Raw genomic sequence first — 14,177 nt, forward strand, 5'->3', positions numbered from 1 at the left:
CGTGATTCATTTTCCAGACCATCCACCAGAATGATATAAAAATAAACTGTACACAAACTGTTCAAAGAAAACACTACCCATGGTTTTCTTTTCATCATTTAAAAAGAATGGCAGCAATCAATCAATTGAATAATTTTCTTTTAAGAAACAATTGCTACAGTATCGTGTTTGTATGGCAAGTAAATATTAACGTTTTTATAGCTTATGACATAACAAGAAGCCACAAAAACAAAGCAACATATTTAAAGCAAAATGCCGATGCAAATGAGAATCTTTTATTTAAATCACTGCAATAGTAATCCTGGATTCCCATTCCACAAGATGAAAGCCTGTGTGGTGGCCCGGCAGCTCTGCTCCATCCTGCGACAGAGCAGGTCAAACACACAGGCTTGTGTTGCACCGAGCTGTGGTGTCTTCAGATAAGCTCAGTTACTGACCTGCAGAAACATGCTCTTACCCTTCAAAAGAACCACACTCATGTTGTTTTTAATTATTTTTTTTACCCTGTGAAAAACAAACACCTTAACAAACTGTGACTTATTTAAGCTGTGCTGATCGTATCCTGAACAGCATTCAACAACATGGTGATGCCAGTGAGGGACCAGTGACATATATGACAACATCTTTAGCATATACCCTCTGTTTCTGTTACTCACTCACTTACTCATGACCACACAATAAGCCACGCAAACAAATACACGCATCAACTCCATCATGTCAACAAATCAATATCTGGTCAGATTCAAACAAAGGACATCCATATTCATTCTCTTAACTCCCATTCTTACTTCCTCTGCATGCCTCCAGGTAGCTATAAGATAGTCCTTTTTCCTTCCTGATGAAAAACAACACTGTCTTTATGTTGGTCCGAGCACAGCAACAACATAATAACTAATTGGCAGCAATGTTTCCCTTTTCCCCTCCAAATGCAATGCTGGATACATTGTGTATAGACACACTGATACTCACAGAAATAAGCATACAGACATGATATAAATATACTAGGATATCTATTATATATCTTAAAAATCTACATACTGGCAGGTATGTATCCTGCATCTGACATTAAGGCAAAAAAGCATCAAACATAACAAGGATGATTAGGGACTGCCAGACCACCTTAAGTCACACTTCTTTCTACTGACATTCTGCCGCTCTATTCTTATTCATCTATGTTCCTTCAAATCACTTCACCCACTGAAGTTTCTCATCCTTTACTTTGGTGAGAATCATTGTTCATGAGGAGACATAACCACACAGTGCAAGTGGGTGTGAGATGGCGAGTGGAAATACTGCAACTGTTAAATAGAAAATAGGCAAAACTTATGCTTCAAAGCATTACATGGCTTATTCTCAGAAAGTAAAAAAAAAGCATTCTAATAAGAAAAAAACATAAGCTGGAAAGAGTCCACTGGTGGTTGTGGTGGTGGTGGTAGTGATTGCTCTGCATCTACAGTTCTGAGTTATTAGATTACCAGAAGAGCAACAAAGGAAGACTTACAGCTTAAAACATATCACCACAGAAAATGTACGTGTGAGATACACACCACAATACCATGAACAGTAAAGAGAGACAATCAAAAATGATAACAAAATCAGACACTCCTGTACCACAATGCATTGCTTCACGACAGCTCCATTCAGGAAGCTGGTGTTTCAGAAAGGCACAGAGCCATCTTGCACCAGTAGCACTCTCCTCATAAAGGGAAAAGGGGTAAGGGACCTGGCGGCCCCTTCATCGCAGCATCTTATTTCGATATCTTCCTCTCTCCTCCTCAAACTCTGTGGATGTTCTTATTTTTCTTTCCGACAGAAATGGAAAAAAAAAAGTCACTCAGATGTGTAGCTTTTCTGAGGAGAACAATTTCTGTTGAGGTTCTAAGAAACATGAATTACTAATACTGACTGAACACAAGTTAATACTCCATTAAGAGATGGCTTTTTCCAAAGAGATTCATTACTGGTCAACATCCTCATATACATGCACACACACAAACATACTGTGTGTGTGTGTGTGTGTGTGTGTGTGTGTGTGTGTGTGTGTGTGTGTGTGTGTGTGTCACTTTCTGTGTGTTTGTGTGTGTGTGCATCCAGTCTCAGAGTGCTACGCTTTCTGCAGTTGCCCATCACTCATGCTCTCCTAAATTCCTCTTAAGTCTAAAGTTCGTTGTGGAATCAGTCGGAGGACTTGTCACCACTCCAAATCTACAGTTGCTGTGTAATTACCTTCTCTTTAAGCAATTTTAATTTATTCCCTTTTTGAAAAATATATTTAAAGGTCTGTATTGTCATTGCAGTCTTATTTGTTCTTGGTTTGGCCATTGAAAGGATGAACAAGATAATGTGTGCAAGTGAAGAGGGAGATACGGGAGTAAAACTCATGTATCTTCAGCTTGTGAAGAAGAGTCTTCCTCTTCCTCTACAGGACTTGTGTCAGAAAGTCTCTCCTTTTCTGATCTCACCTCTAACTGAGCTTTCAGCTCCTCCTCCTGCTCCTCCTCCACCTCCTCTTCCTCCATTGCCACCTCATCTTCTTCTTCTATTATGTCCTCATTTTCCTCCTCTACCATTATGTCTTCCTCTTCCTCTTTTTTACCCTCCTCTTCCTCCCCCTGACTGCAGTCCTGTACCACATGGTTCAGCGTAGGCTTGTCCCCCTCATCTCCCTGTTCTCTCTGAGAGCTGTCTTCGAGGGTGAGCTCAAACTGAAACTTGTCCATGCAGGCATTTAGATCCTTATCCTGACACACAGGAGGTGGTGAGGGGCTTTGTGGGATAGTGCTCTGGTACCAGTCCCTGTTGTCCTCCAGAGTGTCCAAGATGTCCTGGGCATCAGGGTGCACAAGGTCCCCCCATGTCTCCCACAGCGGGTGGACAATATAGTCAATAAAGCCCACCTGCGTCCAGAAAGAAAGTATGATGGACATCATATAAATCACAGTGGTGTAATTTCGCGACAAATCCGCATTAAAAATGTATGAGGATGACTGCTGTGATCAGAGATAACAGATTACTCTGCACTGTGCTTATCATCCTTCTGGAAGCATTAACACACAGTTGTGCAACATCATATTCATGCATTGTATATTTCAGGGCTGGTCATTTACCTGGCTCTTTTCCACAGATGCAGTGTGTTTGTCGCACATGGGACTGATCTCCATCCCTCGCTCTCTCTCCTTATCTCCCTGCCTGAAGAACTCCTCCATGATTCTCTCCGTCCATTGTCGATACACAGCCAGGGGTTTCGTCGGATTGCTCAGGTCAGCACAGTGCACCATGTTCCTCAACACCTGCACAAACACACAGGCACATGTCACACACTATATTATGTACATGCAAAGTTTTAAGCACTGAATTTAGATATGCATAGGGGTCATCTGCCAACAAATGTTTTAGCAGCTGAAAGGAGGTGGTGCACAACCAGCTTTCTAATTATCCTCTTTCATTTTGACTTTATTCTCATTTCCTTTGCTCTTCTATTAATTGCTAGTACAACTCCGAAATCTAGTCCCCCTGCTTAGAAACCTGGAAAGCTTTATCAACTTGTATCCTCTTTTCACCTGCTCCTCCCTTTTCCATTTCCTTTTGCAAATATTTGTTTTTATTGAAAGATGCTCAGTTGACAGTGGAATTGCAATATGTAAGACACATAAACATTTCCATTTGTGCATGCCCTTTTTCCATTTCTGCTCACGATTTTGTCACCTACTTAAGTATGTATATCATATTTAAAATGCTCCACTTATTAGTGTATTCAGTCTTAACTTCATTGGCCCCGCTTTCACCTGGTATTAAAATTTGATATGGGTGTTCAGATCACAAGTGGACAGTGTACAGGTGAAAGGACACATTGAGGACGCATTGAGATCCAATCACTCAAACCACATTCGGAGGTGGTCCATGCCACATGTGTCCACATTCGTGAAAATGTGTCCTCGGGTCTTATTATATTTATTATATATTGGGTCTTAATCAGCAGTAACGAGAACTTTAGTTAGAAGCTACAAATGTACTGAGAGCTGAACACACTGAGAGCTGAACACACAGCCTTTTAAAAACCTATTTCTCTCCTGCACAGGTCCCGCCGCCCGTCAGTAGATATCCTTATGTCAGCACACGGACAGCGGTTTTTCATTGTTAGTCATTGCACTTTTCTAATTAATGATTTATGAGAGTAACAACTGACATTAAAACCAGGTCAAAAGGCCCATTATTTCCTCTTCCTATCAAAAGGTGTAGAAGCTTTTATGTTTTAGCACAACAACTGTACCTGCACTATTAACCCCATCCTCCTCACTCCCTCTTTTAATGTCAATCATCAATTATTTTGTGACATTTGGCTGTGTGCCTTCAAGTCACCTAGTTTCTCCAATGGTCATGAAGAACTCTTCATCCATCTAATATCAACAACTAACAAACTAGTGTTGTTTCTTTAATAATTTCCCAAACTCTTGAATAAAAGAATTGTCATAGAAACACAAGTTGTACCCCAATCAGTTAGGATTTAAACTGGCATACTTAACCAACACTGCACTCCTCCATGTTTCGGAGTTTCCTCCTGACCTCAGTTTAGATGACAACAGCAACCTCCTCCTTAGAACTCTTATGCCACTTAGTAAGCCTTGACTCTACTCTACTCTACTCTTCTCAACTCACTCACTTATTTTAGTACTTCCTCGGTCAAGGTTCCAAGGGAGCAGAGCCGATACAAGAACGGAATTTTCACGCAGCGAAGCTGTGACTATCAGCTGAGAATCCTGCCTACACTGAGGGAGTACTAATGGAGTACTATCTGCAGTAGAAAACAAAAACAAAAAGTACATGGTACTAACAAAAGTGAGTTGAGTCAACAGAGCCATACCATGTAATGATAACACAGCTATACAGACACTGGGATCGCTGGGCATGTTTCTCTTCCTGCCTTTCCATGGTCCTCTCAATGAAAACTCAGATTCACTGTATCACAAATTTTTTACACAAATCAGGTCAAATATATTCATGCATGCCGGGCTGTCATCAACCAGTCCATTAAGGCCAATTGAGATTACCTTTCTGTAAAACCTTGCTGCGCACCGGAGTTCTCTGTCATCATTGACAGCATAAAGTAACACCTACTTCATCCATCAAACGCTTAAGCACAATCCTCGATAACCAGATCCTACAGATGTGAATCAGTGGTGCATCTTATGGCTCTACCTCTTACAATGCCCAAGCTACTAAAACATACTTTAAAAGAAGAGACTACATAACCTTTCTTAAGTCTGCTCCATGTTGTCTTAACTATCAACAAACGTTACCAGCACTGAAACACGGAGAGAATACAAAAAAGCCCAGACAGACAAATTCTGGTTGGTGTCCATGTACACAGTGTTACCTCTACATGCCATGACATTTTAAGGAAATTGAGGAAAGGAATTAAATGTCAATGCTTCAGTAAATGCTCAGTTCTTTTGTAACAGGCTCAGAACATCTGCTAAATGGCTAAATTGTTAATTGAAGTTTCTTGTAAATGAACTGGAAGATGACGTCTCACCTGTATCCGGTCAGTGTAATGGTCAAGCAGCAGTACTCCAGAACTTGTCACTTTCTTGGTTTCCACCATAGTCTTAAGGTCTGCCAGCAAACTCATGTGTTTAGACATATCTGTTGCCAAAACCTGGAAAGAAAATTCATATGAATGCATTAGAGAAAACCATAGAACGATATTGAATAGAAAGGTGGTAGGAGACAAGTGAGATCTTCATGATACAGAATGAGTGTGTTGACACTTACCATATCAATGACAAGTTTCCTTAGGCTCTGTCTCTGCCTCTTGCTAAGGTTCTGGAAGATGTCACAGTTGTCCTCGTGAAGCAGCTTGAAGCCCACAGCTAGGTGATGGTTCTCCAACACAGACTCATCATTGTACATCAGAGCTAGCTCGGAGTCTGAGGAAAACACCATACAACACATACGAGTCAAAAACATATACAGTATTTGCATCACCATGTTCCCACCATCAGTGTTAGGATCAGACTGTGGTGGCATTGTGTCAAAATGTACAACAGCTTAGTTGATTTAAGGAAGAAGCACAGTGCAGATAAAGCTTTAGATACAAATATCTCCATTTAGAGCAACTAAAAGCACACAATGCAAAGACTAAACAGATTAATGTAGTAAAAACAACAAGCAAACTGAGGATGACTGCAGTACCAAAGCTATAAAAATATAGGAGAATTTCAACTTAAGTGAGTGTATTATACACAACAGAAACATAACTTAAATAACTACATAGTCTAAATCTATGTCTCTAAATGTATTTCCCAAAACTTTGCAGCATAATTTGATTTAGAAGACAAATACATTTTATCATGAGGAAACTGAAACAAAACTGTCAAAATGTACATGAAAAACTGACATGTAAAATAAGAGTTTAAAAACAATATTTAAGACCTTTACTGGATTGAAAGAAATTGAATACCAGGTATTATCAGAATAGCTGACCTAGAAAAGTGGAATCTAAGGCTGGAACTAACGATTATTTTCATTGTCGATTAATCTGGCAATTATTTTCTCGATTAATCGATAAGTTACTTGGTCTATAAAATGTCAGAAAATTGTGAATCATGCCGATCAGTGTTTTCCAAAGCCCAATATGACATCTTCAAATGTCTTGTTTTGTCCACAACTCAAAGATATTCATTTTATTATCATAGAGAAGTGCAGAAACTAGAAAATATTCACATTTAAAGGACAATTCCGGCACAAAATTAACCTTTTTAATTAATAACGTAATAACGTTAATAATGTATGTGTACCAAGTCGAACGCTCTTTTTTCATGATAATCGAATGTGTCTGTAGCTTGAAACTAGCTACCGCAAAACAGGGGTTAGCTGCTAACGCTAGCTTTCAGGGCACAGGGTAAATCACTATTTCTACACCACTAACAAGGCTCAAAATAGCACCACACTTAAACGGTAGCATAATGAGGGTCCCTACATGCAAACTGAAGCATTGAGAACTTTGTAAGTGTACAGACAGTTTATTTCAAAGATAGATTATAAAGACAGTAGCGCTAATGTTTAAATGTGGCCGCCATCTTGGATAACAGTCATGACCAGTTGAACACCGAACGCCGTGCAACCAGTAACATAGCTCAAACACAGTGTTCATGATTCGACTGCTCATGACTGTTATCCAAGATGGCGGCCCCATGTAAACATTAACGCTACTGTCTTTATAATCTATCTATCTATACACTTACAAAGTTCTCAATGCTTCGGTTTGCATGTAGGGACCCTCATTATGCTACCATTTAAGTGTGGTGCTATTTTGAGCCTTGTTAGTGGTGTAGAAATAGTGATTTACCCTGTGCCCCAAAAGCTAGCGTTAGCAGCTAAACACGTTTGCGGTAGCTAGTTTCAAGCTACAGACACATTCGATTAGCATGAAAACAGATCCCAGAGAACGTTCGACTCGGTACCAGTGGCGGTTACAATACACACAAAATTGCAGAATTTTGCAGAATTGTGTTCATTGTCTTTTGAAAATGTTTTGAGGTGTAGATTGTGCAACTTAAAAAGTGTGTTTCCTGTTGTAATTGCAATAGTTAAATAACTGGATTCTCTTAAGTTTGTTTTTCAAATGTTCTAATGAAGGATTTGTGCAATTGAGAAATATAATTTTCTCTTTCACTTATGTTGTTATAATAATAATATATATATATATATATATATATATGTGCCAAAAATATATACAATCAGATATATAAAAAATGTAACAAAAGCAGAGAGCAACAATAATATAAAATATTAAGAATAATATGCAAATAAAATATAGAATAAATATTCTAAATAGCACAAATCCTTCATCACTCAAATGTGAAAACACACTAAAGAGAATGTAATTATTACACTATAGCACTAAGAACAGAAAACACAAACTAAAACTAAAACCTGACCTTTCTGGCCTTCCTTGATGCAAAATCATCAATGATGTTATCAGATGAAATCTGCTCCCCCCTGCTTTTTGTTTGTCCTTGCCATCATGATGTCCTTTGTTTTTCCCATTGTATTTTACATTTTTTTTATAATTTATATGTTTGCGTGTCATATCTTAATCTTATTTCAACTCACTTGTGTTTATGAGGAATTGGTTGGACACTCCTGGATGGTCCACATCGTGGATGGCCGCGGCAAATAACGCAGCTAGTATCTCTAAATCAGTGAACACAGCCTGTCAGAGAAATAAGAGAGAAAAATAAGCAGTTAATGCTGTTTACAAATTGCCTATGACTACTATATTCTGTATAGATGGCCTGGTATTTCTAAACTCTGTGCATGTGAAGTTAGATGTGTATTGGCAGTATTGACGAGTAGAGGTATTTACATCTAAAGCCGGTGTGGATAGCAGTACATGAGTAGACTGAGTGACATCTGCAGCGTGGAGGCTGTTGTGGTAGGCCACATTGGCATGGTAGTGGTCCTCCAGGGTCATTACATAGGTGACAAACGTATCCACAGGGATCCGAAAGGTCTTCAGTAGATCTCTTTCCTACAGCCACAGGGATCATCATAGTCACAGATAAGTAATGCTACATGATAAACTATATAATCCATTGTTAGTTAAAGCTCAGTCTTCCTGTCTCACCTGGAAGATGGCAAACATTATGCAGCTGAGGGGTCGGTTATTAGAGAACTCTGCCACACTAAAGATATTAAGGCCCCATATGTTCAAGTCGTTCAATTCCTAAAGGCACAACAGACCACATTAACACACATCAGTACAACAAACTAGCAGTTTTCCATCTAAATCCACCCATAAAGGTGCATGATACTACAGTTGTGTGTTCTCTAGATTAGATTACAATTAGGTTGCATGAAAGTTGCAACATGTAACATGTCTTTGTGTTGCTATTGGTTTCTCCTCTACTTCAAAACATTTTTCCACAATGAGAAATAAAAAAACACTTGCACAGACTCTGATGGACCAATGCCAAAAAAATGTTTACAAGTAATGTTTTAAGTTGTGGAAACGTTTTCTGCTTTTAAATTCCTTTGCAGTTGTGGTATCACATCATGTGCATTTTCCCTTTAACTGTTCACATAATCAGGTATACAGATGGTCAAAGAAAGCTACGGAAATGTGAACTGAAATGCATGTGTGCATAACAAATTATATTTACGTAAAGAGGTAGACTATGTAGAGAAGAGTGACAGGAAATACGTGTGTTTTCCTTCTTTTGTGTTCTTTTGTTATCTCCTGTGTGGTTTTGTATGAGCTGCTTTTTCATCCATTCAGTTCAGTTCAGATCTTTATGGTCATACAGCAGCAAAAAAACATAAATCATGAACACAATAAAAACACAGTAAGATAATGATGTATTTACCCTGGCTAACGCATCCTCGTGTTCAGTCTTCACTCCGAATCGAGGCATGGTGGAGTTTGAAAGGCTGGAACTGTGTGTGAGCTTCTTCACACCGCTGATGTGACACATGGGCTTCTCCCTCTCCCTCAAAGTCGGGGATGGGATCTCCACCTCGTTCTGCTTATCTGGGGGGGTCGGGTCAGAGGTCAGCCAGGATGGGTCAAAGCTATAAAGGACTTGCTATCGAGGTTGGTCACAAATGGATGTTTTCTTTACCTAGAAAGGTAGTGGAGATGTATTCTGACACCTGGTTCCCTGAGCGACTCATCTCTGACAAATGGGACAGCTCCCTGTTCAACATCCTCTTGAACTGAGGGGAGGACAGACAGATACAGGAAGTGAGTGATTTGAACACTACAAAGTAGAAGAAAGGGTTACTGACATATCCAACAATGTAGAGCCTTGCAGATTGGTAAACCCTCAGAATTATTACCATTGACCTTTACATTCCATTTGTACCGATACATGCCAACAAAGCATTCCTCTGAGTCCAATATTAAAAAATAAATGATCACCCTCATTCTGGCTTAATTCACTAAAGGCTGAGAAAATCAATGATGAATCATGCCTCCTCTTTTTGAGAACATACTGTTCAAAGCCCCTATATCAGTGTGCTTGCATTTTGATTGCCATGTATTTATACGCTGTAGCAATGGGGCATTTTAATACGTATTCTTCTCCAGATATCTACAGTGGCAAACATGAACAACTTGTCTGCAGGTCCTCGCATTACAGGCACAATAAACAAATACATTGTGGCTGCAGACAGAAAATACTGAATATTCTCTCAGCTTGAGCATGTGATTATTTTATTGCTATAGATAAAGGTGGTGTTTGGAGGCTTGATAGTTACCTGTTGCACAAGTCATGTGAAGGTACAATACGATACAGACAAGACCCCCTTGGTCTGTGTCCTACCGACTGATCTTTCACACCTAACAGTCTCCATGGCAACCAAAGTGGTTGCCGTGGCAACTGCCTCCTCACAGTCAGTCCTTCAGCTTGATGTGAGAGTGGTGGCTGCTTGAGTGACAAACTGAGGGAGTAGGCAGGTGTCTCTAACCTTTACCAAGGTCATCCCTTAGCTCCTCTGCTGTCTTCCTCTCCACGCCTCTCTGTTCCTTAAATCTGCTCCTCCCTCCCTCTCCAGGTAAACAACACTCTCCACTACTGCCCTTGAGTCCCAAAACCCTCCTCTATCACAGGCTCCACTTTGCCTTCCTGCCATTTCCCACAAGCATTCCCTCCATCTTTCACTCTTTCCCTCTCAGTTATCGCTCTTTTTCCACCCAGCCTTGCGCTCATTACATGCAAGCAAATAGGTATACTCTGACAGCAAAATCATTGAAGCAGTTGGGCAGAATCAGTCACCAGGAGCCAGGGAAGCAAGTCAAGCCCTGTGACACATTTAGGCAACAGGCTCAGCCCAAACCTCCTCTTCTCTTTCTCGCTTTCTCTCGTTCTTTCCTTCCCTAATGCTGTACTGCTGAGTCATAGCTGCCAACCAACACTTCCACGGTGCCAGTCCGAGTGCCAGGACAAACAACACTCTTCCTCTGACACTGACTAATGAAGCAAACATGCAAACTCTGCACAGACATGACCACCAATACACACACACACACACACACACACACACTTATACACTCGCATATGTGAGGGACCCAGGAGGGCTTTATTTTTTCTTACTGTACATGATTAAGAATAACAATAACCGAATAACACACGTGCTAAATGTGACCCTTCTCTGATCTAAAACCTGTACCGTTTATTGACTCAGACTGTAAAAATATCAGCAGAGAAGAAACTCATGTATCCTAATGTGCCCAATGTCTTTCAACAAAACAATAAAAACAAAACCAGAATTTGTTTTGGTAACACAGTGTTAGGATACCACATCTAATACAAACCTGACATACTCAAATAATGTCTAACTTTATAACTTTGTTTATGTATGTAACATGTTGGCACACCTGAGGACAAAAGAAATATCTACTGAGTCTTTAAACAATAAGCATTGTCCTTCACTGACAATACACTTGGCTTCCTTGAGGTCTGTAATGAGGCCAGCCTCAGGGTAGCAGGAGAGAGACACAGAGGGATGTGGGACGCAGGTGTGGAGGATGGAAATGGACATTATGTGACACTGCAATGTACCTGCAGTAAAGACGGCTAGACTACTTATCACAAAGTCCCAAAGCTATTTCTTAGATTTGAAGCAGCTCGGTGTATTCTCAAAGGACAGAAATGTAGACCAGATATAGAAGGATGAAGAATGAGAGTGAAATTGTCTTTTTGTTTACAATGCTGCTGCAATGTAGGAACACTGAACAGAGTTATTAAACTTTCTGCCTTTATCTCTGTTCCCCTTCAGTGAATCATGTATAAAATATGTACAGGAACACACTGCCTTACAGTTATTCACAAAGCCATTGTCAGACCCACAAAACATTTCTTCACCACGTAAATTCAGTATATAATGTCCCCATGTAGCACCGTGTAAGATTCTCCTATATAAACACATAAGATTCACAAATTTTTAAACCATAACTGCTGGTTTAATAAAAGACATAAGAGCATGGAGTAAGCAAATAGAGTTGTTAATGCATGCTTAGATGTAACAACTTGAAGAGTTCACAGCATCTATCCAAGATGGCCACTGCCAGGCCTTGTTTGCCCTCTGCAAGCTCTCTGAGCCCTACCTGGTCCCACCAGCCGATGAGCCAGGGCCTGGAGCAGGTCTCACAGAACAGGTCCACGAAGGGCGTCCTGCGCTCTGCCGCCGTCCCACTCCCCTCCAGAACCCCTCCAGCAGCCGCACCAAGATCCAGCTCTGCCCCTGCCCTCCCCTGCAGGGGGCTGTAGCTGGAGGAGCGGGGCAGCCTGTAGCCCCCTGGTACAGGCGAGGGGCAGGGGGATGGCACTGGCTCAATGGCCTCTACCACACCCATGTTGAGGGTGACAGGGGGTTTGGGCCGATGGCACAAGCAGGATTTGCGGTAGTGGAGTGGAGTAGGGGCACTGCGTGTGCCCCAGTGGCATGAGGGCGTCGTCAGGTTGTGTGAGGAGATGCCACAGCCAGTCAAGCCGGGACACTCCAGAGTGACGGCTGCCCCGAGAGGGGTCGAAGGAACGGGGGAAGGGGGTGAGGGTAGGGGCTGCTGGTGCAGACTGTCTTTGCCTACATGCAGCACCCCGAAGCAGGCCCCCCAGTCAGTCCAGAGTCAGGCTCCAGCCTCAGTGTGGTCCGAAGATGAGGGTCCCCCTGATGGGCAGACCAGGAGCCCCCTGGATCCAGTTGCTGTAGAGACTACATCTCATCCCATTTGCTGAGCAGACTGACCCAAATCTACAGTCACTGCAGGGTAGAGGTGGATGGGAGCCGAAAGATGGAAGATGGAGGGGAAAAGAGAGGGAGCGAGGGACCGTCTGAAGGGCACAGAGAAGAGCCGATGAAGGAGATCAGTGGGAATGGGAGAGAGATGTAAACAAAAAAATTATGTTGCGAGAGCTAAGCTTCTTGACAAACAGTAATAAAAGATTTAGATGATGGAGGGGAGAGAGATTGGAGTGATTATGACGGCAGGACGGAAAGATGACCATAGAAGCGAATGATGGAGGTAAAGGGTAAGGATGACAGCAGGAACATCGGGGAAGGAATAAGGGAGAAACAAATGACAAAAGCAAGAGAAAAACAAGGATGGAGAGGATGAGAGAGGGAGAGAGAGAAAGAGACTGAGAGGGAGAGAGAGAGAAAGAGACTGAGAGGGATGCAGGCAGGCCTGAAGCTGACGGCCAGGCTGAAGAATCACACCAGAGCTGTGGTCTGGAAAAACAGGCTCCCTCTCCCTGCGTCGACTGCCCCTCCCCCACGGTACAGATCCAGAGGCCCGGCCCAGTCCTACCGGTGCATCAGCCCGCCTGTGCTGTCTCACACAGATCCCAGCAACACACAGTCAGTCCACAGTCAGTCAGGCTGCCTCCTGATAGCTCCGTATCCCAGTCCCCTGCTCCGTGTCAATCCATGCCTCAGCTGGCCAAATTGCCAGAGGTCTAATCCTGCCGCTTTGGGCTGCCGTTCCTCCTCCAATGCTCTGCCTCTTGCGCCATTTCCCTGGATGCTGTAGACAGCTCTCGCAAGCTAATCAGGCAGTGTGGCTGCAGGCGCATGCATGTGTGTGTGTGTGTGTGTGTGTGTGTGTGTGTGTGTGTCTGTGCTTGCTTCTGCTCTCAGCCTGAGTGCGCATGTGCGACAAGGCAGCGTGTACGTCTGTCGAAAATAAGTGTGTGTGCAAGGCTGTGAGTAAGAGTGAGAGACTGAGTGGGAATATTCATGTGTACCTCCATGTTGGCACAGTGCGGAGGATTTCTGTGACTTAGTTGCAGATCTGAAAAGGCAGTAACATATTCACAGAGACTCTGTTCACCCCAGGAAACTGTATTTGCACACACATACATGATGTGCTTTAAGCACTCTCCTGGTATCTCTCCCTCAGTCCTTTCATCATAAGCCTGACTGATTCTAAACATTAAGAACCTTGGCATTCATTAATAGTGATGTGCAACATGGGAAGAAAATCTGGAACGAAACAAACCATGTACACGATGCTGTCTCTTTAAGACAGAACACTATTAAAGGAGCATCACCTCTATTTCATTGGTTCTTGCCTTAACCACATGGCTTGTGGTCAGAGTGGCAAGCCAATGACTAAAAGGGAAGGGCAGACCCTGCTGCTGTTCGATAGCAACCCATAGCCAAGGTTACAGCAG

General features: G+C 42.0%; 1 protein-coding gene across 3 annotated transcripts in view; it reads right to left on the minus strand.

Moving 5' to 3' along the window:
• Positions 1 to 1,761: 1,761 nt before the first annotated feature.
• The window catches only part of pde4a (phosphodiesterase 4A, cAMP-specific), a 51,755-nt gene continuing 39,339 nt past the window's right edge, over positions 1,762 to 14,177 (minus strand). For 2 of the 3 annotated variants that reach the window (XM_078269394.1, XM_078269396.1), the window contains exons 7-15: positions 9,624 to 9,717; positions 9,369 to 9,532; positions 8,630 to 8,728; positions 8,369 to 8,533; positions 8,116 to 8,215; positions 5,773 to 5,927; positions 5,534 to 5,656; positions 3,108 to 3,290; positions 1,762 to 2,897 (exon numbers count right to left, since the gene is read on the minus strand). In XM_078269394.1, coding sequence (XP_078125520.1) covers positions 2,379 to 2,897; positions 3,108 to 3,290; positions 5,534 to 5,656; positions 5,773 to 5,927; positions 8,116 to 8,215; positions 8,369 to 8,533; positions 8,630 to 8,728; positions 9,369 to 9,532; positions 9,624 to 9,717 — 1,602 coding nt within the window. In that variant the 3' untranslated portion in view covers positions 1,762 to 2,378. Of the gene's footprint in view, positions 2,898 to 3,107; positions 3,291 to 5,533; positions 5,657 to 5,772; positions 5,928 to 8,115; positions 8,216 to 8,368; positions 8,534 to 8,629; positions 8,729 to 9,368; positions 9,533 to 9,623; positions 9,718 to 12,109; positions 13,569 to 14,177 lie in introns of those variants that run through there. The other variant, XM_078269397.1, reaches the window with a different exon arrangement.

This window comes from Sander vitreus, chromosome 15 (assembly GCF_031162955.1).
Source record: "Sander vitreus isolate 19-12246 chromosome 15, sanVit1, whole genome shotgun sequence".
Classification (NCBI taxonomy): Eukaryota; Metazoa; Chordata; class Actinopteri; order Perciformes; family Percidae; genus Sander; species Sander vitreus.